We start from the raw sequence: 27,982 nt of genomic DNA on the forward strand, positions 1-27,982 counted from the left end.
CTTCATATAATTGGTCCTCACTAATGCTCATGATAAAATACCACAATGTCTGTGTCTCATGGGAGGGCTGTGGGCAGTTCAGACACACATCCACCAGTGACATCATCGATGGGGAATCGAGCTAATAGAAACTGCAGGCTTTCTATTCCTGAAAAGTTGCAATACGATAATGGAAGCCATCGTTCTCTTGATAATACAAATCTAAATATATATACGGCACGGTGGCACAGTTGGTAGTGCTGTCACCTCACAGCTAGAACGTCCTGGGTTCGATTCCCGCTCGGGACGCTGTGGGCGCTGGTGGCGTGTTTCCTCCTCCGTCATCAGTGCCCATACCCGAGGCGGGGTTGGCGAAAGGGCCTTTCTGTGTGGAGTTTCCATGTTCTCCTCACAAAAAACATGTAGTAATCCTGGTCTCTAAACTGCCTCCCCCTGGCCAGCCGGGGCGCCTGATGGAGGGGAAAGGAACTGGTTGGAATAACGTGTTCCTTCCACGCGCTACGTCCAACCAGGGAAACTCCCCTCTGTCAGGTGTAAAGGAGCAACTTGGACACTCAGGCATGAAGGAAGCATGAGTTCAAGTCCGTTGCTCTCCCCATGTCCCCCATATATGGGGACTAGGTTGGCGGAGGGTGTGTAGAGCCCAGGATCACATTAGATAATTGTCACAGGGGTGAAAAATGGGTTACAAAATCGTGGGGTAAAAATTATAGAAATAAATAAATATATATATTTAAATCTTGTTTCAAAAAATATCTGCCTAACGATGATGTCACTGGTGGACGGGTTTCCGAACTGCCCACAGCCCTCCTATGAGACACAGACTGAGTAGGAAAAAATGGTGGTATTTTATCATGAACATCAGTGAGGACCAATAAGAAGATACGTTGAAAAGTGGTGAAGTGGTCCTAATGTGGAATCGTGGATGTACTCAAGAAAGACACAAGAAGCGCAAACCAACCAAGTACCAACGAACTGGCCAGATGTACGAGAACCGGGATGATTGGAAGTGAAGATGGAGGGCTCGTCTGAGGACGACCTAGAGAGAGCTGTTAGATGGACTATTTTCGGCCCAATGTTGCCCCCCAGAGATGGGATACTAGCGTTTAAGTGGTTAACAAAAACACTGCCCCCCCCCCCCCCCCCCCAGATATTTGTGTGCATAAGAACAAAAAATACGCTATCCTATCTCTCTCTCTCTATACATAGTGCACATGTACAAATACCCGAGGGAAAAGAAGAAAAACACAAATGCACGTGCACAAACAGATGTTGTGCAAAGGGTGCACATAATGATCATGGGCAAAGATGCATAAACAAGAAGTGACAAACACATGCAAACAGAGGAACATGCAGCACATGTTTATAGTACACACCGGAGGTGTACTGAAGTACTGAAATATCTGACTTAAGTAAAAGTATCAACACTGCAATATAGAAATACTAAGTAAAAGTCTGCAATTCAAAATGTACTTGAGTAAAAGTACAAAACAATTGGTATCAAAATGAAAAACCTCAAAATTGTATCTAAGTACAGTACTTGAGTAAATGTACTTAGTTACTTTACACCGTACACACACTCAACATGTTCACATTCAACAGATACACGCATTCATGCATGAATGTGCACACCCACTCGCTCACCTCCCACACATTCATATTAGAATGACTGCTGTGCACGTATCATTCTATGTGTATGTATGTGCGCACACATACAAACACACACACACACACACACAGTAGAATGACCACTTAACTAAGTCCGCTCACGTGCTCACGTGCTCACACACACACACACACACACACACACACACACACACACACACACACACACACACACACACACACACACACACACACACACACACACACACACACACACACACACACACGAGCATTCAGAATGGCAGCTAATCTTTGTTAATTGCATTAGCAGTGTCACCTATCCTACTGACTTAGCCCAGATCCGCCCTGTGTGTGACACGTGCACAGGGCACGAGAGCAAGTTAAAGACAACCAATCAGACGAGTGCATTCACTACCACACACACTCACTGGACCCTATAGGGTGCCACGGCACTCACTTTGAGAAGCCCTGAACTAGAGAGTTGAGACAGAATTTGCATATAGCGCCCCCTGCGTGTCTGCCAGCTAGCTAGTTCATACCTTACTGAGCATGTGCAAGACCCCAAACACCCCCCCCCCCCACACACACACATCTCAGAACCCCTCACCCAAACCACTTCTGATCATGCTCAGAAAACTATATCTGATTGGGAGTTGTGGTCCCAGAAACAGCTGATCTGCACTCTGACACTCAGGTCACTTATGACCATTCATGGGATTCACCAGCTACTACTAGTAGTAAGAAGTAGTGAGGCGCACGCAGGGCAGGGCTTTCTCTCATTCTAACACGGCCAGAAAACCACATTCTGGCAGTCAGCTCGGTAGCGTGCCTCGCTAGTCATTAGACTCCCAACCCACCCTGATGGTATTGAATACTGCTGCCGCCACTGTTTTTACAACACCTGCAGATTACTTTTTTGTTACACACAGTTACAGATAGCAACAGGGAAGCCGCGCCATTATTATACCCTGATTTGTTTTTTTTCTCCCTCTCATTCTCCCTCTCATTCTTCAGTCTCGTCACGTGATCGCATTTTTTTGTCATAACTGAGTCAAATTAAGCTCTAATCATACGCCGAATATCGCATTTTGAGCAGATTATGAGCCATAATGCATATAAAGACGGCTTGCGTGCGTGCATGTGGGGGTTTTGGCCGTTTTTACGTGGTCGCGGTCTGTAGCTAGCTAAAAATGCTACAAACATGCTAACTTGATGCTAATCATTCACCGATTAACGTGGATTAAACAGTTGCCTTTACGGCTATGGCAGCCCGGACAAAGTAAGTTAAACTCGTGTTAACGGCCATGTTTTAAAATGACTCAGAAATACTAAAAACAAAAAATCAAATAACATTATTCATAAAATATACAGGTTGATGCTATTATGCTTGGTGAAAAATCAAAATGATTGAAATTATAATTGTGTTGCTTTATCACTGCGTATGGATGTAGGCTACTCAAGATACAGACAACAGTAAAAAATGTCCAAATGTTTCGGCACGAGCCCAGAACCCAAAAGAAACATTTGGTGTCTCCCCATGACACAAATGTACAGAATTCATGAGTTAATAACTTAACCAGTATTTCAAAAACAGTGAAAATCTAAATAGAATTGCAGCTTGTTAACAGCAATAACAAGTGGAGTGTTGCACTATGATGCCATCTATAATGGTAAAGGCCCTAATGTTACTAGAATCAAGACTACTGCATTTATGGGAGAAATATATCCGCCACACGATCAAATAGGCCTTCGTCTATATGACGACAGTGTGTACTTTAAAAATCAAATAGGCCTTTGTCTATGATGATAGTGTATACTTTAAAGATCAAATAGGTCGCTCTGGATTAAGAGCATCTGCTAAACGCCTAAATTGTAAATTGATATATGATGATAGTGTGTACTTAAAAGCACAGGCCTTTGTCTAGGCTATATGATAGTGTGTACTTTAAAGCACAGGTCAGACCTATTTCTTCAGACTTGCTTTTAGTTGATTTTTAATTCTCTGTTGTTATTGTCGTATTATTTTTATGTTTTTATGCTTTTCTTTTTTTCTTTATTGCTCTGTAAAGCACTTTGAGCTGCATTTCATGTCATGAAAGGTGCTATACAAATAATTTTAATTTTATATTATTATTATTATTATTAAGGGAACGAGCCCGAAGTGATTTCTACCCTTATTGTATTTGTCTGTTTTTTTCTTCTCCTTCCGCCAAAAATAGCAGTTCTGGCTGAAACGTGCAGTCGGTTTCCACGAAACTGGCAATATGGTAGATAGTAGGGGAGCCTATCAATCAAATTTTGATGCCCGTGATTTTGGAATGTTAATTTTTGGAGACAGGTATATCTTGATTCTTGGGGTTACCAGAATGCCAAAAAAACATGTCTCCAATTTTTTATGTCAGGTTTAGCATGTTTAATTAGCATAATTAGCTAATAAATTGTCAAAAACGGAAATGGCAATAACTTTGCTTCTAGGTAACTTATAAAGGTGATCTAAGAGTCTGAGTCCATGTTTGTGATGTCCAGATATTCATCTGTTACCATTGTGAATACAACCTTTCCTAATTAGCATAATTGCCATACATAATGCAAAAACGAGGTGAACATCAGCAAATTGCTGCATGTTTTACTTTTAGTCAACTTTGAAAGCTTCTCACAGACTTCAAATGTATGTTTACAACTCCAGGAATAATTATCATCCTATGAATAAATCATGCAACCTTTTGTCTATGTAATAATTATGTAATAATCACACCAAAACCAGAAATAGCTGTATTTCTTTGCTTTAAGTTAATTAATACGCATGATCTTACAGACAGTGTAAGTCTGTTTGCATGTCTAGAAAATATTAGAAGCGACCTCGCACTAAAGGGCTGGGCGAGTGCTGGTGCTTTGGAATGGGGGGGTCAGATCAACATATCTGCCTGGGTCATGACAGACTGCTGGGCGAGTGCTGGTGCTTTGGCATGGGGGGGTCAGATCAACATATGGAATGTATTCTGAACTGGCCATATATGGAGCGTGTCTTGAGTGTACAGGGTTTGATGAGGTCAGATCAACATATGGAATGTCAGAACAGGTCAGCTCCATATAGAGATCTAATTTAATTTGCGGGCCTGTTGAGAACTAATAACTTTGGGGCAGGCCCGTCCATAATTTCCTAAAGGCGACCTGCAGTCGCAAGAAGGAACAATATGGGAAATGGTCACAGAATTATCAGATTGTTTATTCTAATATTTACAGAAAGTTTTGAAATTTGAAGGGTCTCCATCTTCGTCGTCATCGTCAATCCCCAACAGATGTGCCTTGCTTACCACACACCTCTAATCATCTGCCCCACACATGCACATCTCAGAGCAGTTCAAATTTTAGATCGACAAGAACAATGTGATATGCACTGTGATTTCTTGCAGACACATTTGATCAGTTGGGTAATGGTGGCTGGCCCGTGGGTATCCCGTGTTGTGACTGGCACCAGTTGAGCTCCCTCAGCCTCCCATCCATATTCAGTTGCTGGTGGCATCTGTGGGTTAGGTACGTGCTGCGTCAGAACTGAGCCTTTTTGTAGCTCATAGTATATACAGTAGCAACTGCAGATACCACCTCCACAGGACACCTGTTTAGACCTGGCCAACAGGTTAAATTCCCTGGAGCTGTCTGATCAGCTCCAGAGACGGCATGGAACCCTGGTAAGGCTGAAGTCCTCGTTTTACCCAGTGCCTGCACTACTGGCTCCAGCGATGATACTTTTTTTGTTCCCCACACCGGTGATGAAATAGATGTCCTTGCACAGCTGATGGTACCGTCGTATTGTAAGAACAAAGACATCAGTGTCAGGGGACTCAATGTAGAGCTGTGTTGCCCCTCTTCGGACAGCATCCAGGCTGTGCAGGATTATCCTTGTGTCAGCCTCTTCCTGTACGCTGTGGAGATGTTTTACATCGATAGAGTTTGAGTGGACAGCCTGCCTTGACGTGATTATAAAAACATTGGGTTACACCTGGAAGTGTTGGAGGGCTTTCTTAGCAAGATAAGACAGTCAGCTCATCTTTGGTGCTGATACCTGACAAGAACTGTTTTTCTGACACTTCCCTATCGGTGTGTTGTCTTCCACATGATAAGTGGTAGGGGCCCGGGGCTTTCCACCCTGGCGTCGGTCAAATACTACATGGATCTCACTATGTTCTTTGGTCTTCCTGTCCAGTGTGGCTATGGAGTGGTCAGCTTACTGGGAACATGTCTTGATCCATGGTGGCTTTCCCATTGCCTGTACCAATGCCATTCCATCTATGACAGTTACACTCTTAGCTGGAAGGGTGCAACTGTCAAAAAAGATTGAAGCATTTGTTTGCCAGCTGTACGAGCCCGGTACAAATCCTGTGGATGTTGATGAGCTCAGGTGGAGGTTATTCACAAAGAAACAATTAGAAGCCGAGAAGCTGCCACCTACACAAGCAGCATTAAATCAAGCCATTACCCATGCATATTATCAGGCAATGGTATGGGATCAGGACCACGTACCTAACCCACAGATGCCACCAGAAACTAAAAATGGATGGGAGGCTGAGGGAGATCAACTGGTGCCAGTCACAACACGGGATACCCACGGCCCAGCCACCATTACCCAACTGATAAAATGTGTCTGCAAGAAATCACAGTGCATATCACATTGTTCTTGTCGATCTCAAAATTTGAACTGCTCTGAGATGTGCATGTGTAGGGCCGATGATTAGAGGTGTGTGGTAATGTAAACAAGGCACATCTGTTGGGGATTGACGATGACGAAGACCCTTCAATTAAATGTGTTTTCAAAACTTTCTGTAAATATTAGAATAAAAATCATGTGATAATTCTGTGACCATTTCTCATATTGTTCTTTATTTTATGAGGGATATATATATATATATAAAGCTAATAATGGAAAGGTTGCATATCCTAGTTATGGAAAGAGAATATTTTCTAGACATGCAAACAGACTTACTGTCTGTAAGATCACATTTATTAATTATCTTAAAGCAACGAAATATAGCTATTTCTGGTTTTGGTGTGATTATTACATAATTATTACATAGACAAAAGGTTGCATGATTTATTCATAGGATGATAATTATTCCTGGAGTTGTAAACATACACATGGAGTCTGTGAGAAGCTTTCAAAGTTGACTAAAAGTAAAACATGCAGCAATTTGCTGATGTTCACCTCGTTTTTGCATAATTTATGGGAATTATGCTAATTAGGAAAGCTTGTATGACTTCACAATGGTAACAGATGCATTTCTGGACATCACAAACATGGACTCAGACTCTTAGATCACCTTTATAAGTTACCTAGAAGCAAAGTTATTGCCATTTCCGTTTTTGACAATTTATTAGCTAATTATGCTAATTAAACATGCTAAACCTGACATAAAAAATTGGAGACATGTTTTTTTGGCATTCTGGTAACCCCAAGAATCAAGATATACCTGTCTCCAAAAATTAACATTCCAAAATCACGGAAAGTGATAGGCTCCCCTACTAAGAGGGCCATGCCAAAGGACGCAAAGCCCACGACCATTGGCCAAAGGGTGGCGCTATAGCACTCAATTGAAAATGCAAACTTTGAACAGGCATAGCTCATGAACCAGTTGACTGTTGGCAACAGAACTGTGGCAATTTTTTCGTCAATATCAACAAGCAATGTCAATAATCAATGTTGACTTTCCACTTCTCCATTGAGTAGGATCAATCCCTGATCAATCCTAGTTGTTTAGAAAAGTCAGATCATCAGCGACCTCTACTGGTCAACATATCGGCATTCCTCCAATCACAGCCCTCATTGGCGTCACGTGGTGTTTTCTCCCCGTCCCTGAGAAGTGAAAAAACATGGCGGCACTTTCTGCGCAGTGGACAGAGGAGAAGGAACTACTCCTTATTACTTTTTATTCTGGTAAGTGAACATTTTGAGTTGGGTGGAAATTATTCAATACAAACATGTAGGCGGGTTTTTTGCCGTCAAATTTGTCATTGAGCGACGAGCGTATATAGCCTATTTGTATACCGCAGTGTATATCGGCTGGCTGACGGACGTGCTTGTCTGCGGTACTATAATGAGGTGAAATGGAAAGATTTGACAGTGCTGAAACAGCCCGTTCTTAATATATTACTATAAAACCATCACTGAACATGTCATTGCATTTAGCTACTTTTATTTGTTATGTCACTACACGTGTTTGAAAAAATACGGCGTCGTCTATTTCCACTGGTACTAAAACCTCCCACTGTGTTTTGGATTCAGTGAATGAGCCACCACGGAGCTAGTAAAAAGCTTCGTAATGATATGGTAAAGTTTTAAATATGATAAAGGATGTGCCAAATATACCAATGTGATAATTTGAGGGAGATTATGACTGTACACTAGTGCATTGGTTCTCAAAGTGGGGTCCGGGGACCCCCAGGGGTCCTTGAGGGAGTTCTAGGGGGTACCCAGCTAAAGGATAGTTAGGAACCAAATGGACCCTTATGGGGATGTAACTCAGAGATTTGGTTCCATTTGTACACTGAGTTAATATAACATTGATTTGACAATATAAAATGGGGGTCCTTGGAATTAAAATGGTTGAGAATCACTGTTTGAGTCGTAAAAATCTTCTCTTGTGGGGTCCCTGACATTTGTTTTCAAATGGGGGTAAATTTGGGGGTCTTTGACATGAAAAATTGGAGAACCACTGACTGCACTAGTGCATTGTCAAGTGCTGTCTGGAAACCACCAGGAATCTTTGATATGTGGGTATCCTATTAGTTGGTAAATACATTTGGCTATTCTGATTTAAGTTCAAAATCATATCAAATGAAGTGATGGTTAATTATATTTGAGGGTCCTTGACTGGAAATGTTTTGACAAACAATGCACTAGTGTGTCACTGTATCTGTCAATGATTTAAATGAATTTAAGTTTTATTATTATCTTCCAAAATGATCACATGTTGCACTTGTCATGTTGTGTTGCACAGAGAACGATGTGTTGTGGAACCACAAGGCAAAAGTCTACCAAAGGCGTGACCTGAGAGCCCGGGCCCTGGAATGCATTAGAGGAAGGCTGTCTGAACAGCAGCTGGTGCCTTTCACAGGTAAGATCAGTACTTATGTCACTGCTTGTTTTGATTGATTGATTGAAATATTTATTAACAGTTTGCAGAATTACAGTACATTTCAAGCACAAACTCAATACAAAGACTGTTAACTGTGAGTGGACGACCTAATTAAGCATTACACTTGTTTACAAGAGGGTCCACCTTGTTCAATTCATCAAAACATTTTGAGACGTACAAATAGACGTACAAATAGACACTATATAGTCAAAGAACAGAACAGGAATTCATCATAAAGGAGGTAAAAAGGGAAAAGAAACATATACAGTGAGGGGGAAAAGGGGTGGGGGGGATTCAGATTTTACGGGGGCCAGTTTCGAATTGCAGACGTCCGCAGGTGCCCTTTGAGAGCGGTTTTGAAGGGGATTTGCATGTCTTAATGACTGTTTGTAGGGCGTTCCACATTTTGGTGGCATAGGAGCGATTTTCAATTTGAATAGTAGTAGACTCTATGAGGGGTTCGCGCACCACCGCACTCCTTTTTTTTCCTGTTCTAGATTGTTTAAAAAAAAAGCAATAGTCCGGCAGCCGACACGCTTCTTTTGTTTAAAGTGGGAAATTTGGTATATAGTCTTTTTTTAATTGGCCTAAAATATTATTTTTTTTGTGATTTTTTTTTTAATAACAAATAAATAAAATGTCAAATAACATTGGGCACCCTGGGTCACTATTTTGAAAATGTTGAAAGGGCACACAAAGCGTTTTTAACTGATGTGGTGTTTGTTTGCTTTCTTGCAGTTGGAGACATAACAAGCAAATTCAAGAACCTACGAACAGTATTCCAACGGGAACACAAGGCTGTCACGAACAGCAGTAGGTCGGGTGCCGGAGCAGAAGAAGTCTACATTCCAAAATGGAAATTTTACAAACATTTTTTGTTCTTGAGTGGTGTTGGAGAGCCAGATAAAAGTTCAGATAATCTGGAAATTCTCCCATCTCCAGCCTCAAATGAAAATGAACCCCCTCACTTTCCAGCTGCCCATTCCCCTCCCATTCCCCTGTCCCCGTCTCTTGACCCTATGCCCTCCACGTCCAACAGTGTGACTCAGCAGCCAAGTGAGAAACGCAAAAGACCTCCCAAAGAACGGGCTTTGGAGGCTATGGACTTTGCTATAGACTTTTTAAAAAAACCAACAGTCTCCAAACATGCAGGTTTTTTCAAATACGTTGAAGAATACTTCAATGACATGCCCGATGACCAGGTTAAAATGATAAAAAGAAAAATGATTGAGACTCTCCATACATATTTTTTTTTGTAGAGCTATTTTTGGCATAGATATTAGTTAACCCATTTTGAGCGGGAACCCCTTTTGGTGGTTACATGCATTGTTATAATTTAGCTATTGAAAAATAGCAGATCTACAAGCTCATAGCGCGCCACCAAGTGGCGCGCTATGAACTTGTAGGTCTGCTATTCTTTTTAACTTTTTTTTTTTTAATTTCGACGTCAGGCCTGAGTGGGTTAAGAGGGTCTAGCCCTAAAGTAAAATCATCCATTTTTGTTTATGTGGTAATTCTTTTTTTTATATATATATTTTTTATCCCACGATTTTGCAACCCATTTTTTCACCCAGTGTCAATTATCTAATGTAATCCTGGGCGCTACACTTCCTCTGCCAACCTGGGGAGCAGCGGACTGACCTCAGTTATTTTGTTATTGTTGAATGAATTTGTTCACAATCCCATGCTGTATTGATGTTGGTACCAAAGGAGAGATAACAGACTTTGACCAAAATAAAATGTCTTCTACATTCTCTAATTGTGTAGACTTCTTGTAAATTAAGTAATGCAGATGTTTAAAACAGATTAATCGCCCAGGACGAAGTTCTTTGTCCTTTCTATTAGTAACGCCCGACGCTCAGGACGAAGTATTGTCCTAAAGACGAAATTTATTGATACGAGAACAGATCGCCTGGCTGTATAGCCCAGGCGCGCCTGCTGGGCTCTCCTCGGTGACGCGCAAGACTGAGACGTCATCAAAAAACTCCCTCCTCTGTTTAGCTGATGAAAACGAAAATCTTAAAACGTTCATAAATGGCGATCTAAATCATCCCGTCTTTTTCTGAAAAAAGATCCTGTGTTAGACGGCGCTCCGCGGTCCAGTCGCTAGTCTCGATAGATTTATTCTTGTCTCCCGTTGTTGTCGATCGATTCTAAAGTGCTGTGGCTATTGTTAGCTGCTACACAACATCATGAACTTCCGGCCGGTCCGTCCGGAAAAGGCGTCCGTGTTTATAAATCGACTGGGCGCATGAATGTAATGGATTAAATAGTTCCGGGCACAATCATTTGTTTTTATTTTACAGTCTCATGCAGTCTGAAGAGTTAAAGATCTATAAGGGTCCATTTGGTTACCAGGGTCCATTTAGCTGGGGACCACCTGGAAGTAATGCAGATGTTTAACAATTTTACAGGTCCATTTGGTTTCATTTTACACTCAGAGTTAAAGATTTATAAGGGTATATATTTTTGAATATTTTAATTCATTTAATAATGTTTAATATGTTAACACATTTTGGGCGGGAACCCCTTTTGGTGTTTTAAGCATTTAGCATTATGTTCTTTAGCTATTGAAAAATAGCAGATCTACAAGCTCGTAGGTCTGCTATTTTTGAAAATCGTGAAAATGTGGCGCAAATCATTGAATACATTCTTTCAGAGTGAACATTTTTAACTCAAATCTTTGCTCCTGGGGGGATCCCTGGAACAACATATTTTCAGATGGAGGCCAATTAGGCCCTACATATATTTTTGGGGGTCCTTGACATGAAATAGTCATAGAGAAACACTTACATAGAAACATGGGTTTTTAAGAAAACCGTCATGATTTAATAATGTGTTAAGAAGAATTTATAGCAACGAAACATTTTTATTCCATGTTACATTGACCAATACATGTAAATAAAGATAATTCATTAAGATTTTTAAGTTAAACACAGATTACACAGCCAATTACCAAATAACTGTTGGAAACCAAAATCAAATAATGTTTAGAGAATCTATACAGGCTACTCCAATCCGATGGATCTCCTCTGCCAACTGACTGCTCCATTGGTATTAAAGTAGGAGCAGTACTCCTCTCGGACATCCTTTGCTTCCAGGGATGGGTTCCTGTTAGCAGATGCTACAAGAGGCAGCAGACCTGTTGGAGGACGTTCCTCGCGCCAGGTTCCTGGTCTGATTTGCCCCGTCAGTATATCTTCCTGGTCGATCAAAGAGGTGGGGGTGTACACTTGCCGAGTGAGTTTTTGAGTGCGGAGGTAGTTGTGGAGAGCACATGCTGCCTTTGTGATGCTGACAACCTTTGCTGGCTCAACCAACATTGGATGTTGGAACACTCGGAATCTGTTAGCCAGTATTCCAAATGCATTTTCCACAGTACGCCTTGCCCTAGACAGCCTGTAGTTATGGATTTCCCTTTCCACAGTTATTTCTCTTCTGGGATATGGCTTCATTAGCCAGGGCTTCATTCCAAAGGCTTCGTCTGCCACTACCACGTATGGCAAAGGGACTTCCCTTCCAGGCAAGGGCTCAGGTGTTGGGAGGTTCAGGGTGTTGTTCTCCAGAGCAGCTTTGAGACCACATTTGTTCCACACACCTCCATCACTGACTTTGCCATTGGTTCCAACATCAATGTACAAGAACCTGAGGTCTGCATCAACTAATGCCATCAGAACAACTGAGTTGGCATTTTTATAATTAAAGAAGTGAGATCCTGACTCTCTTGGTGGGTGTATAATAATATGTTTCCCATCCAGGGCTCCGACACAGTGTGGGTAGTTCCACTTGTCTTCAAACTGTATAGCAATTTGTTTCCATTCCTCAGTTGTAGCGGGCACCTTTATGTGTGTCTTCCTAAGCTGTTCAAACAGGGCGTTGCATGTTTCCACTACAATCTTTGCAATGCTGTGGCGGCTCACACGAAACGAGGTCTCCAATTCACCAAATGTGTGTCCTGTAGCAAGGTAGCGCAGAGTGATGGCTAGTCTTTCTCCTGGGGGAATTGCCTGCCTCATTACTGTATCCTGTCTGCGAATGGCTGGCTCCACCATCTTCAGTATATCATTGAATGTAACTTCATCCATTCTTAGCCAATTTCTGTATGTAGGGGGGTCCTCTTCAGCGAGCTCTCTTAAAAGTTGGTTGTAAGACCCCCTGTGTCGCCGTAGTAACCATCTCCTGGTCCAAAGCCGCTTCTCTTTAGTGCTGATGAAAATATATAATATATATTATAAACCAGGATAACCAGGGGGTGTGTGGCTAGCTGCTGTCCGGCAGACAATTATTCCTTAAATGAATGCCCTACTTCTTCGTACAACAATATGACACATGTGTGCAAACTAGCTTACAATGACTAGTGAGCTTGTAGATTTTCACAACTTATTTATTCTTTTAGATTGTTATGGTTTCCAACTCATATCCAACAATGTATTGAGTTATTGTGTGCAATATGTATAGTATATGTAAAAATGTAGCATGTCATTAAAGTACACAACATAGGTATGCTAGGCAGGTAGCTAATTTCACATTTCTGCCTCTTTACCAAGTAGGCTAATTACTTTATTTCTGTTATTACATTTTAATTTACATTGAGTTGTGTATTTGAGATTAAAAAAGTGTTGTATTTTCTTACTTTTGCAAAAGAAAAGCTGAAGAAAATAGGATTGTTAAGGCAGCATATTCTTCACCCTCCATTTCTCCCCCAACTCTGGAACATTGTTTTCTTTTTTTCTTTTACCAGAACAATGCATCTTGGGATACATGTTGCCTGTTGCCCAAAATTACTGTTGCCCTGTGTCTCATCATGTTGCCCATTGATGTTGATGTTGTCAGTTGATATTGACGAAAAAATTGCCACGTGTATCAGGGGCTTAAGATACGCATATGCATCTCCTCATGCCAAACAACTTTCATGGTCTGACATTTGACCTCTGACCTTTAGTTCTTCCACCTTTTTGAATTATGTGAAAAACAGTTCAAATCGATTACCTCCTGGGATCTTTTATCAAAATGCACAAAACCTGCTACACGTGAACTTTGGACCAATATCTAAAAACTGGTGTCTCGTTTGAGTTTAAAAATGAAGCTTTTATGAGCCAATGAAAATTGCAGTTTAATGATCCCTGTGGGGTCCCACAGGGATCTGTACTTGGTCCCCTCCTTTTCTCACTGTACACTAAATCCCTTGGCACTATCATCTCTGCTCACAATATATCCTATCACTGTTATGCCGATGACACACAACTGTTTCTATCCTTCCCCCCCTCTGCCACCCAGGTGGAAGAGCGCATCACTGCTTGCCTGGCTGACATCTCACAGTGGATGTCCTCCAACCACCTCAAGCTGAACCCAGACAAGACTGAGCTTCTCTTCTTCCCAGCTAAGTCCTGCCCGATGCGGGAGCTAACTATTTCCGTAGACAACGCCCTGGTAACGTCTGTCCCAACAGCCAGGAACCTTGGTGTTGTCCTGGACAGTCAGCTCTCGTTCAAAACTCACATCACAGCTGTCACTCGATCCTGTAGGTTCACACTCTATAACATACGACGAATTAGACCGTTCCTCACCCAGGAATCATCCCAGCTCCTAATCCAGACAACAGTCCTGTCAAAACTTGACTATTGTAACTCTCTCCTTACTGGCCTACCGGCATGTGCACTGAAGCCTCTCCAACTGATCCAAAATGCCGCAGCTCGCTTGGTCTTCAACCAGCCAAAATTCTCACATGTCTCCCCCCTGCTCCGCTCCCTGCACTGGCTCCCGGTCGCTGCCCGCACAGAATACAAAACTCTGATGTTGGCATTTAAAGCAACCAAAGGTATGGCTCCCCCATATCTTGCCAGCATGATTGAACCCTACAAACCCTCCCGCGCACTTAGATCAGCCAACGCAGGGAAGCTGGAAGTACCCTCACTAAAAACGCCGGGACAACGCTCCACACGTCCCAAACTCTTCTCCCTTCTGGCCCCAAAACTGTGGAATGCACTTCCCGTTGCAATCAGAACTGCAGCATCACTCCCGATCTTCCGCCGTAGTCTGAAAACCCACCTTTTCAGACTCCATCATGGCACATAGCACTTACCCTACCCCCCTTAGACAGCACTTCTTAGACTTATATAGCATTTGAAACAGACTTATAGCATGTCATGTAGACAGCACAATAAGTGCATTGTATGTAGTCATAGCACTTCATAGTATATATGTACAGCATAGTATAGCATATATGTGTAGTTTATATGTATAGTGTCATTATATAGATATGTTCTAGTTATAGTTTATATGTATAGTGTCATTATATAGATATGTTCTAGTCACGTTCTTAGCTTACGCATGTTTCGCGATAAATGCATTTTTACATATGTGATGTATTCCCATGCTTTTTGTTCTTGCTTATTGTAAGTCGCTCTGGATTAAGAGCGTCTGCTAAATGCCTAAATTGTAAATTGTAAATTGTAATGAAAATTCTTCTTCTGCCCCATATACTGTACATACATGCAGAGTCACATGAAACTTTACAGTATGGTAGAGGGTCATGTCAAATAGCGCTGAAACCAGTATACTCCAATTGCCTGGGATTTTTTAGCAATTTGCGTGAAATACACAATCTATGGACCATTATCTGAAATCCCAGTTGAAGAGAAGTTTGTACATGAAAATTTGTACAAAAAATATAGCTGCAAGCAGCGATAAGACACTTTGAACAAGAATAACTCATGCCTCGTCTGTCTGCCTCGTCTTCACAGATGAGTAAGGCTGGGAAAGAGGCTAAACACACATTCAGTCTTGAACCGACAGCCTTGTATGTAGAAATGTGATTGTGAGTGTGATGAGAGTAATAAAAAAGCAATTAATAGCGCAAAAGTCCAACATTTCTTTTTTATATAGACACTCAACTCTAACGATGTAAATCAATTTAGATAAGGGGGAGGGAAAAAAAGGAGACTGACAGTCATTAACCGATTACTTCAAGAATGTGGCGAATTACAACCGCTCATTCTCTTGGTAGAAATCATTTTGGGATGAAATTCCTTAAATGCTTGTCATGACCGATGTAGTAGCTCTGTCCTTGTCCTTGTCATGACCGATGAAGTAGCTCTGTCCTTTGTGTACTCAATGTATTTGACATTGTAGACTCTGTAGTTCAATCTCACCCAAATCTCGACATACCTTCTTTTCTTTAGGTCAGAGAGGAGACTACATGTGTGCACATCTTGTACCTGTGCATAGGCCAGGTGCTGGACATCATGGCAAGAAGGTTCAAAACTGCATTAATACATTACATTTTGGCGTGCAGATGTTTTACATTCCCCTCGTTTCTTTTTGAGGTCACCAGAAAATGTACATACACAATATGTAAACATTGATGCAAATGAAGACAGTGTGTGACAGTGTGCTTTATTCTAAAATATGTTGCTTCAGAAACAATGCACAGTACAGTCCAATGTACAATACAACACAATCCACAGTACAATGTTAATTTAACTCAGTGTACAAATGTTCCATTTGGTTCAACCCTGGAAGGAATTGTGAATGGTGCTTGACTACTAGATTGAAACTAATCAATGCACACAGGATGAATCAGACTCCCGATGAATCAGCCGCATGCACGCACGCACACACGCACGCGCACGCACACACACATCATCATACATCCTCTCATTCCGGCCAATCACAATTTGCATCCTCACCTTCGTCTTAAATTTTTGTGATTATGCAATGTTTGTATTTACACAAACACTCAAAACTGTCCATTCATTGTCAATGGCATTCAATGTTTGTGTTGGGACGATGTTTGTGTTTACACAAACCCTCAAAGCTGGACATAGGAGGGGCTAGCACCCCTCAAAAAACGAGAGTACTTTTTCCACCACTGCTTGAGTGTGTGTGGGATGTGGGATGGTGGATTTATCCTGTGTGCATCGGTTAGCTTGTGTCGCCACACCCAGCTCAGTCTAATTACATCGACTCAGGCCAGGCGTGAATGCATAAATCAGACCATGCACCTACCCTACAATTACAAATGCCAATATAATATCTCATGGTTCCACATAATCACTTACAAAAGTAATGCTCTGCAACAGTAGTTTTGCCTGGTATTTTACTAGAACAAGAATTTTATGCTGAGCAGTCATTCGGGACCCAAAAGTAGGTCAGGAGATGTGACTGGATAGCAGACAAAGATCTTTAACAGAGGAATGTTGCCGTCGGGCAGAAACATCTTATCTCCATATTCAAACCTTTTGTGCTTTTTCGTAATTTAACGCCCTACTTGATCATACGACAACATCACGCAAAAGCATCAAAAGTAGCAGATCTACAAGCTGATACTTTTGCTGCTTTTGAATTTGAATCCTGAAAAGTAACAGTTTTGGACCCAACCTGACAAGATCTGCTACTTTCCAAATTTTGTATCATTCTGAATCCTGAAAGCATGGGCAGTGCCAAATGTGGGTCCAGAGTGAAACCTTAACAAAAATCACATCTGTGTGTACTGTATTACTGTACTGTACTCCTGGCCTGTGTGTGTGTGTGTGTGTGTGTGTGTGTGTGTGTGTGTGTGTGTGTGTGTGTGCTCAACAGTGCCATCAAGTTGTATTGCTGAGGTGTTTCAGCTGTCCGTGCTCCGGGTTTAAGTAGCTTTGTCCTCAGGCAGAGCCTACCATAGTGTGCTGCACACCGCTTGACATTGTGAAGCCAGACATACTTTACTTTCATAGGGATTACCGGTAACCGTTTCTCTGGGGCGGGGGGAAATGTTCACCAAAAGAACAAAATAAATATATAATGGTTCAGAGTAGAACAGTGAACATGACAGGATTCCAAAAATAGAAAACATAATTCAGGCTGGTGTGCTCGTCAGTGTGTACATCAGTCAGAATATTAAGTGTCAACTGTATGCCTGAAATGCAAGGTGGCCCAATCCGTCAGTTTAGCACAGCCTGGATGCTAGCAGTGACACTGTGCCAAATAGAGCTGTGCCAAATAGAGTCTGGAGATATGTGGTTAACCTTTGACACCGTATTGGACTAGTAAAAATAGATGTAAAGAATGCAACATTATCGCCATTGCTGGAAAAATGGAATTCAAAGTTGCAAACCAACATTTGATGACTCCAGAACAGTATTGTTAACACCCTAAGCGGCATAAACGGAGTTCTCCGTCCTATCAAATAGTAACGCTCGACGCTCAGGACGGAGATTAATAAAAGGACGGAACTTTATTGATATCAAAACAGAGCGCATCGCTCCACAGGCTGGGAGCGCCTGTTGGGCAACATTCGATGTCATTTCCGGTTGGGACGTCATCCAAAATGTTCCCCCCCATTTTAGCGGAGGAGATCGAAAATCTTAAAATGTGAATAACTCTTGATCTAAATCAATCCGTCCAATTCTAATCAAAGATTATGTTTTAGACGGGCCATTGCGGTCCCGTCGCTAGTCGCGTTAGAATTAATCATACCTCCTGTTGTTGTCGATCGCCTCGGGGGTGTTTTGGCTACATCTAGCTACTTTGGCTACAACGCCTGGTGCATCGCTGAATGTGCTCCGTTGCTGCAAATCGCTGGGCGCTCTGATTTAATGGTCCTAAATACCCCCGGGCGTTCGTGGTGTTAATAGTAACTTAATTCATAAAAATTGTCTCAATATTATTTCATGATTAGATGCTTCCTTCTGCGGTTTCTAGCGCTGGGGAGAGAGAAAGAGAGAGATGGGAGCAACGCTGGAGCAACGTGCACGGAGCGACGTGCACGCTGGAGCGACGTGCACGGAGCGACGTGCACGCTGGAGCGACGTGCACGGAGCGACGTGCACGGAGCGACGTGCACGGAGCGACGTGCACGCGCACGAGAGATAGATCAGCAAATGAACCTCTAATTTAATCCGCTGATTAAATCAACGTCCATAAAAGAATCAGCTACGCCACAGAGGCGAGAGGTTAGTGGAGCAACAGACTAGAAAAGTAGCCGGCACTCACAAAAGTAAAGAATGAGAAATACAACAAGACAGGGGCTCTTATAGGGGCCATGTACAGTTGTACACAGACAATATATATTTCTTTTTTAGCACAGAGGTGCTTTGGATCATGTCCACAGTGCTTCTTAGCAAGCACACGGAGCATTCAAACCTATCAACAAGTGACATTGCTGACCAGGGCTCCTATTATTTTCTACTTTTAGCACCCAGGGCGCTCCGCCAAAGAAAATAACGCTGGACACCAAGAGTGCTGAAATTCGATGCTTAGCAATGTGGAAAGGGGCAGTCTAGTACGTCTTCAGCATGGATTGGACATGCATGCCAGTGAGGCATCAAATTCGGAAGCGATTCGATCAAATCGTGGAACCCCTTACTTAGTCCACTTTCTCCCAGGTGCTTCTGTGTTTAATCCTAGTAACAACAACGTTACATGTTTAACTCATTTACTAGTAGAATTGTTTCAGTCTGTAGTCCCTTCCCTGCCACCGGATACAGCCGGGATTTTTATTTTAGACCCCAAAATTCATCCCAAAATGAACCGGAAGCAAAATCGGCTAAAGATAATTTGGCCACCATTTTATATAAGTCATTAATATTTAATAATAGTTAATATTGTAACCGCGAGGTAGCAACAATTTCGTAATTAGCCGCTAACATCCCGGTTTTGATCAAACACCTGAATCTGAGAATGAATTCTGAGAAAAAAAGGGTTTTAAGATTACGGTTGTAATGGCAGTGGACGAGGGGGAATCATTTCATTGACTGACCACAGCCGAGGCGAGCATTTCCCTGCGATGGGGACCCTGCTAGACGGTGGATATATAGAAGATTTAATCAAAATTTAAAAAGGTCGTAAAAAGTCGTCATTGGCAGAAAATGAGTTTTAAGGCAGTTATGCTGACAGTTGGCACCGGCAAACTGTTTCTGTGGCTTCCCTGTGCAATCTGTAACAGTGTGAACGATGTCATGCCATTGTCATCTATAAGACATCGGAATGAGTCTGGATAGGTGTGTGGAACTCAATATTTGGGCAAGACTTTTGTGTGAACTGTGGTTAGCGTAGCGGAGTCATCTGACCTGTGTATTTCCCTGTGATAGGTCTCTGGATGTCCCCCAGGCTGTCTTAATTCACTGGTCCAAACTGACAGTTGTAGTTGGTGAACGAAGATACAAAATATTAGTACATGACATCATAGTCATTTATTTTGCCATTGACTTGAATGGGAATTGGGGGCGGAATTTTTTGACCCACTGTTTGGGAACCAGTGCTGTACAGTAATGCCTGTGGCCTTTCAGGTAGGCGGGGGTCCGTTGACATATCGTAGCGTCCAGTGGAAGCTGGGTGGTAGTCTGTTGGCGCGGTGGCAGTCGGGCTGCAGCAGGGCCCACAGCGGACAGGCCAGGAGAGCTAGCGCTAGCGCTGCGGCTAGCAAGAGGTAGATGAGCGCTGGGGGGCGGGGCCACCAGGGAGGAATGGAACCTTTGGAAATCCTCCTATGGATTTCAAAAGATGTATTTTGAGACATTTTAAATGATTGTATACATTTTAATTAAACGCAACAAACACAAAAAAGAAATTGCATGAATAAAAAATAATATGAATAATTAAGAAGTAGTGAAAATCTACAAGCTCGTAATGCGGCACAAAGCTTGTAGATCTGCTATTGTCACTAGTTTGGGTCCCGGGCAAGTGTCTCGACCAGAAAAGTTTGGGAACCGCTGGGTTAGGCTCTCAACGTGGGGTCTGTGGACCACCAGGGGTCCAAATGGACCCGTACAAGGGCTAAAGAGTGTAAGGGTCCATTTGGTTCCATTTGTACACTCCCAGAGTTAAATTACCACTGAGGTTAATACCCTGAATGAGCTTGATCTCCAATAAGGACCAAATTCACTGTACGTTATCCTTTATTTAGAATTCATGTTATCAGCTTACAAACTTCCGCTTCCATAGCAACACAAACAGGAGTGCAGAACAGCACAGTTATTAGCAAATAACAGACAGAACGTCTCGATTGACCAATCAGAACAAAGCCATGTTGTAAAATATAATTGTATGACTGAAGTCAACTTAAACATATTCATCTCACCGCAACGTTTGCACGCTGCCGCACTGAGAAACATGTCAGTGAACAGTGAAGTATAGACAGACATGAAGCAAACAGATTATAATACCCCAGGGTGACATTATTGAAATTGTTTTCTTACAGTTGTTGCTTTGGTAGTTCAGGAACTTTGACCTCTTCAAGACCAGGGTGCTCCTCCGACTGAAAAGAGACGCAACAGTCATGAATCTGCTCTGTTCTGAGAAATCATTCTTTTTACACTGTATACATTCTGTTAACCCATTTAAACTGGGAAAGCATCGGTGCCATTTTAGATTTATTCGCGTATTCGAAAATAGCAGATCTACAGTACAAGAGCCTGTAGTTCTGCTATTTTTGATTTGTTTGTTTGTGCAAATCTTAGATTTTTTTTAAACAAACACATTTTTTTTGCTTCTGGAGGGGTTCCTGGAACAAGCTATTTTGAGATGGCGGTCCGCTGACAAATACGTATAATTTTGGGGGTCCTTGACATGACATTTAAGCACTGTTGATATTATAGCAGCATAAGTTTTTCATGAAACAGTTTCACATCCAGCTACACTAAACAACGCAGATAGAACTGTTTCACATCCAACTACACTAACCAAAGCAGACCCTTCTGGAGTTGGGAGTCAGCATACTGGAGGGTCTCTCACCACCCCAGTGCTCCATCTTACTACACATTTTGCACAATATAGCTCAGTGCTCTCAGTCTGCCTATAACCTGAGCTGCTTTGCGCACCGTTAACTCATTGACCTCGCCTTGCCAGGCTTTTTCCAAATTTGCTTACCTTTTAAGTAGTCACAGAATATTCACTACGACCGCCAACCCGGACCACGTTTATAATGAGAGCCCGTTTATAAAAAAAAATCTGCTTGTAAATCCGTTCATGTGTTCAAAAGTTGGAGCCCATTGAAAATGCAATGGCGGTCGCGGCAGAAGTGGAACGATCAAGGACGAGAAATATGAGGAAGAGAGTTTTTATTTGCTGCTTTCTTTCGTTTGAGTGATTTTAGCTATTTTTGACAGGGGGGGGCGGCATTAATTCGAACTAGTGGCTAAATATGTCTTTCTTTACAACATTTTACGGCCATTACTTTATTGTTATTTATTATCAAATCAAATCAATTGTATTTGTATAGCATGACTCTCATCGTACCAAAACTGACATATTGAGCGAATGACACATCGCATGGCACACAGTATAGTATCTCCCTTCACATTCAATAGATCCCGTGATCTTTTGTGGCCAAATGTAATTTCCTGGGGTCTAGTAGGACTATAGTAAATAGCAATAAAGAAATCACCGTAATAATTTGTAAAAATAAATACATATTTAGCCACTTGTTCGAATGCCCCCGCCCCCCTGTTAAAAATAGCTAAAATCACAAAAGAACAAAAGAAAGCAGCACAGGAAAAAGACTCATCTTTTACTTTCTCTAATAACCTAAAACATGAACCTTGGTTGAAAAAAACTAAAGTTGTCCTTTAATGGGTTAAAAACATAACTCATCCACACACACAACATTTGTTATTGTGGCCTATATTTATAATTGTATAATTATAAAGTAATTGCATGATGATATTTCTGGCTCATGTGCTGATTTATTGGTGTGGCTTTCATGTTCTCATTCAGCCTAGTGGCTTTGGTGGAACTGCTATCATCATCTGAGGTTAGAAGAGAACCAGAGCTAATAGGCTAGGCAGGCGGGACAAGAACTGCTACTTGGGAAATTCATACAATGGAAGTAGGGTTGCCATTAAATACGGAATCGTCCCTTATTTGGAAACTAAAAGATGTGTTCCTTATTGAACTGATAAGGGACAGACCGTTGTTAGTTATTTTCTTTGGGGCTAGCTAACTAGATTTGTGTTTTTCATCTGTTTCAACTTGTAAACGTCCTTGAAGCTTAAAGGAATGGAGATTACCTGGAACTGTTAGCTTGCTTTTGTACAAAATGTTCTCTTTTATCAAGTCAAACAATATAAGAAAAAAAATAATCTTTCTCCAATGTTTGTTTATTATTTCTTTCCCTCTCAATGGAACAGGTTATATGCACTCCACAAAGGGTTTCAAATGGTTCTTTAGAAAATAAACCACCTGCTTCTTTTATAACCATTTGCTTATATAGCTCGGTTTGGTTGGGACTCAAATCACACACACACACACACACACACACACACACACACACACACACACACACACACACACACACACACACACACACACACACACACACACACACACACACACACACACACACACACACACACACACACACACACACACACACACACACACACACACACACACACACACACACACACACACACACACACACACACACACACACACACACACACACAAAATGTCCCCGGCATGCAGTGCCACTGCCAACACAATCTCTTTTTCTGTCTCTCTCTCTCTCTCTCTCTCTCTCTCTCGATGTCCTCGCTACAATTACCGTACACATTACAACCACACTTAATATCTCCCTGCTCTCAGAGACTCCACGCCTCACTCTCACGCTCTCGCGACTCTCTTTAGCTGAAAATTAAACCCCCGGCACGGTGAAATTAAGCACAGCACAGCTTTGAAATGGAAATGGTCTCTCTGCGCTGTGAGAGGATTTCTATCACTCTGCTGCCTGGTAATGGAGTCATGAACAGCCCCTCCCCACTGGAGCTGAAGAGTGCAGCACAAACAAACTTTTAAAGACTATATGATCAGTTAACTAGCCTGCTGCTGTACAGTTGGCACACAGGTACTTGTGGGTGAAATAAAGGCACATTTTCAACTGGAGCCCAACAGTGTGTGAACTACTTTCAAGTCATTGTCTGGGTTTGGATGTGTGCGTTTTGTCTCCAGAGCCTCTGCTCCAAATTGTTCAGATCGGCCACCAGGAGGCAAAAAAAATAATATATATATATATATATATATATATATATATATTCTACAGAAATCTCCCTACATCACGAAAATCGGTACACAGTATCTTTATTGATTGAATTTTATTTCACAGTATGTAGAAAGGGTACATTTCAAACAAAAGCACAGATCAATACAAAAATAGTAGACGGATCTGTCTGATTTTCCTATTCCATCCAGATTGGCTTCTAAAGTGGCTCCGTTTTGAACAAAATGCCTGATACAAAACGATACAATGCCAAAATGTATCACGTACACAGCCTGCGGTTCCCGAGACATTTTGCACGTACATTCCCACTAGGCCGAGGAAGAAATGCCACTTGAACATTTTCAAATTAGCCTCATGGTGGCTCTATAACAGTCTAGACACCTTCAGGTTTATATACCTAGAACTGCACAGATCACCTTGAAACTTTGCATGCAGACGCCCTACAGGCCAGGGGAGAAAAACGTTTTGTCTTTTATAGCACCAGCGATCCTCAACTCCAATGTCTACCGCACAGAGATTATAATGTTCCCAGGCAGGCCAACTGTCCAGGTGGACTTTAACGATATCAAAGCCCTGGCACAGCATGACCCGGTAAAGGCCCGGAGGAGAAGAGACACTCCCACAGTCGAGATCACAGACCCCATCAATGAGCTGGATAGTGCACTGCCTCACTTGAACCCACCAAACAGCTGCAAAGAGCAGCTTGGCCACCTCAAGGAGGACTTTAATACCTCCTTAAAGGAGAATTCCGCCCTAGCCGTTTTTTACTGAATTCTATTGATATTGTGTAGGCTATATTAAACAAACAAACAAAATATATAAATATATGAATATATAAATATATATTGGACACTGTAGGCGGGCCTTACGCTAGTTCTACACTATGCAGATGTCATGTAACAACACCACTCCATGGGACATACTTTTCACAGCATCTAGAACAGATGCAACCAAAAAGAAATACATTTTTGCGTATTGAAAAAGAGATCTAGCATAAGAGCCGCTACGGAGGGTAAATCCGCTAAATCTCTCTCTCTCTGTGTCTATGTATCTATACACACTGCGTGTTTTTTCCCCGTTTCCAGTGACAAATGGATACGGGACTACAACTGGTCAAAAAAAGTTGCTTGTCCGGAATTCGCCTTTAAAAGCGACCACGCTTTACTTCCCTGATATCACACACAATTGGCGACGTACCCTTCTCTGCCTCTAGCCATGCGTCACATTCCAGGACAGCTCTGCCCGGTTTTTGCTCCGCAGTGGGACATATTGCACAGCGCTGGCATTGCCTAGGGGGGGGGGGGGGGGTGACACGCCATGTCACCTACTACTCCTAGGCTACTCCATGTCCTACAGCAGACAGACAACCTGGTGACTTGGCTACTCCATGTCCCACAGCAGACAGACAGCCTGGTGACGTGGCTACTCCATGTCCCACAGCAGACAGACAGCCTGGTGACTTGGCTACTCCATGTCCCACAGCAGACAGACAGCCTGGTGACTTGGCTACTCCATGTCCCACAGCAGACAGACAGCCTGGTGACGTGGCTACTCCATGTCCCACAGCAGACAGACAGCCTGGTGACGTGGCTACTCCATGTCCCACAGCAGACAGACAGCCTGGTGACGTGGCTACTCCATGTCCCACAGCAGACAGACAGCCTGGTGACGTGGCTACTCCATGTCCCACAGCAGACAAGACAGCCTGGTGACGTGGCTACTCCATGTCCCACAGCAGACAGACAGCCTGGTGACGTGGCTACTCCATGTCCCACAGCAGACAGACAGCCTGGTGACGTGGCTACTCCATGTCCCACAGCAGACAGACAGCCTGGTGACGTGGCTACTCCATGTCCCACAGCAGACAGACAGCCTGGTGACGTGGCTACTCCATGTCCCACAGCAGACAGACAGCCTGGTGACGTGGCTACTCCATGTCCCACAGCAGACAGACAGCTGTCGCCTGGATCTTCACCATAGGGTCTTCACTAGCAGATTTCTTCTCTTGGCTACTCTTTATAATTATTTTCTTGTTATTCGAGCTGGTGGCTGCATTCGGATTTTCCCCTGCTGCTCCGCCATGTTGTAAACAAGATATGCACATGCACACACTCTACAGTGGGGGAATGTGCAACAAGCCAACAACACGCGCAACAAGGCCCGCCCCCGATCGAGCCACCCAAACCGAAACTGGGGATAGGGAGGAACTCCTTATATGTTCAGCGCACTCTATAGTAAGGGGTATTAGCACAAAAAACTTTTTTTTTTGTGATATCTGAATTAAGTGAAATCACTGATTTAATATTCTTTTAAAAAAAAGCATAATTTAATTCGGTCTTGGTGGTCTGCTGCATGTGATGGGAGCTTTTCTGCTCTTGTCAAATGAGCTACCTCAGACCACGCTGTGCTCTGATTGGCTAGAAGCTAAAAGCCAGAACCCAGCTTTTAGAAGCTGTGTCAAAGATACGTTTTCACGAACGTGGGAACTTGCGATAGCGAACAAATCATCAAAAAGACCCGCTAAACACCCACATTTTGTTGAAATGCCTTTTTCCACGAAGCAGCACCCTTTTTTTTCACTGGCCATATAGAACTGGTTACCCCAGCCAAAAATGTAGATTTAATTTTTTGTGTCACAGGAAATGGGTCGCAGACCCGTGCCGAACGTTGCGATGGCTGCTAGAGCCGACTCGGCGCCCTTCGAGTTATGTACCGTAGGTACAGTATAGTAAATTATCCCCTCCCCCCTCCTAGGCAAAGTTTTCACATTTAGCAATTGTGAAAAGCATTTAAGAGAAATGTATGCAGATAAACGCCCGCACAAATGGGCATTGTTAGTCATGCATTGCAACTGTATTTTGTGTGATGTATTTTGTCAGGACAGCCTATTTTGTGTGATGTCAGGACAGCCTATTTTGTGTGATGTCAGGACAGCCTATATAAGATGAAGATTACTGTTTAACATGCAGAGAAGGACAGAGAGCCAGTGAGACAACTTATACCAACTTATACCAACAACTCCACCATTGCCCCAGGTTACCATCTAACACCGGGAGACACACTATAGTGCCACCACCTGCACAAGCCATTGTCAACCAGTAAACATGGCCACCAGCGAGACCAGCATTCAACAGCCTCTTGCCCATGTGGAGAGCCCATGCAGCCCAGAAACCGCAGCTTCCACAGGGGATAAGAAAGTCATTGCAACAAAAGTCTTGGGTACAGTGAAGTGGTTTAATGTCAAGAATGGATATGGCTTCATCAATAGGAATGATACCAAAGATGCCGTTTTTGTACACCAGAAGGCCATTAAAAAGAACAACCCGAGGAAGTACCTTCGCAGCGTTGGAGATGGAGAAATTGTTGAATTTGATGTGGTCGAAGCGGAGAAGGGAGCAGAGGCTATCAATGTCACTGGCCCAGATGGTGCTCCCGTCCAAGGGAGCAAGTATGCCCCTGATATAAATCACTCTGGACACTACCGCCGCAACAGGGGCCCTCCCCGTGACCAAGTCTATATGGACAACTACCAGAGCAACGGTGAAGGTGAATCCAGCAGCAAAGGACTTGACCACGAGTGTGAAGACGCTCCCGTCGAAGCAGAGACCCAGCAACAGCAGCGCCCTCCTATCCTGGCGGCAAATAGACACCGCCGGCCCCTGCACACCAACTCACAACAAGGAGAGGTGACTGAGGTAGGCGAAGGTGACGAGAATCAAGGAGGTCCAGACCAGGGCAACAAACCGACGAGGCAGGGCAACTACAGAGCCCAACCGCGTTACAAAACGAAGGGTCCCAAACCGCTGTGGGAAGGAGATGAGGGCAAAGAGGGCCAGGGTGGCGAGGGAGGTCAGAACTACCAGGAGCAGCAGCGCAAGTACCGCAGGCGGCCACATGCCAACGGTGTCAAGAAAGAGGCCAAGACAGGAGGAGGCGAGTCATCTGTCGAGAACACATCTGCTCTCGAGGCCCAGTAGGCCGGGGCTGAAAGAAGGAGCACCAGCATCCCTTTCAATGTCAGAATACGCAATATGTGTGGAATCCCTCTTTTAGCCATGATTTGGCTTTACACAGAACTATAAAGCTCAAATACACTGTCTCCACTTTCTGCCTGGGTCATCATCTCGGCCACCAAAACCAGTGATTCTGCAAACTTGCACCTTAACTCTGACTGTGTACAAAATGGAACCACATAATTTGTACACAGCCAGAGTAAGATCCCTGTAGGAACCCCACTTTGAGAACCACT

General features: G+C 42.9%; 2 protein-coding genes across 3 annotated transcripts in view; one reads left to right on the forward strand and one right to left on the reverse strand.

Moving 5' to 3' along the window:
* Positions 1–18,509: 18,509 nt before the first annotated feature.
* LOC306931937 (uncharacterized protein) overlaps positions 18,510–27,982 on the reverse strand; it is a 68,040-nt gene continuing 58,567 nt past the window's right edge. For both annotated transcript variants that reach the window (XM_079513619.1, XM_079513620.1), the window contains exons 12-13: positions 20,936–20,994; positions 18,510–20,224 (exon numbers count right to left, since the gene is read on the reverse strand). In XM_079513619.1, the coding sequence (XP_079369745.1) occupies positions 20,023–20,224; positions 20,936–20,994 (261 nt within the window). In that variant the 3' untranslated portion in view covers positions 18,510–20,022. The remainder of the gene's footprint in view (positions 20,225–20,935; positions 20,995–27,982) is intronic.
* On the forward strand, positions 26,838–27,710 carry LOC306932911 (Y-box-binding protein 1-like; the record flags this gene model as incomplete). Its single annotated transcript, XM_079514885.1, has 1 exon — positions 26,838–27,710. One exon carries the CDS (start codon positions 26,838–26,840, stop codon positions 27,708–27,710), a length of 873 nt encoding a protein of 290 aa, XP_079371011.1.

The sequence above is a fragment of the Electrona antarctica genome, assembly GCF_951216825.1.
Source record: "Electrona antarctica genome assembly, chromosome: 11".
NCBI classification, from domain to species: Eukaryota; Metazoa; Chordata; class Actinopteri; order Myctophiformes; family Myctophidae; genus Electrona; species Electrona antarctica.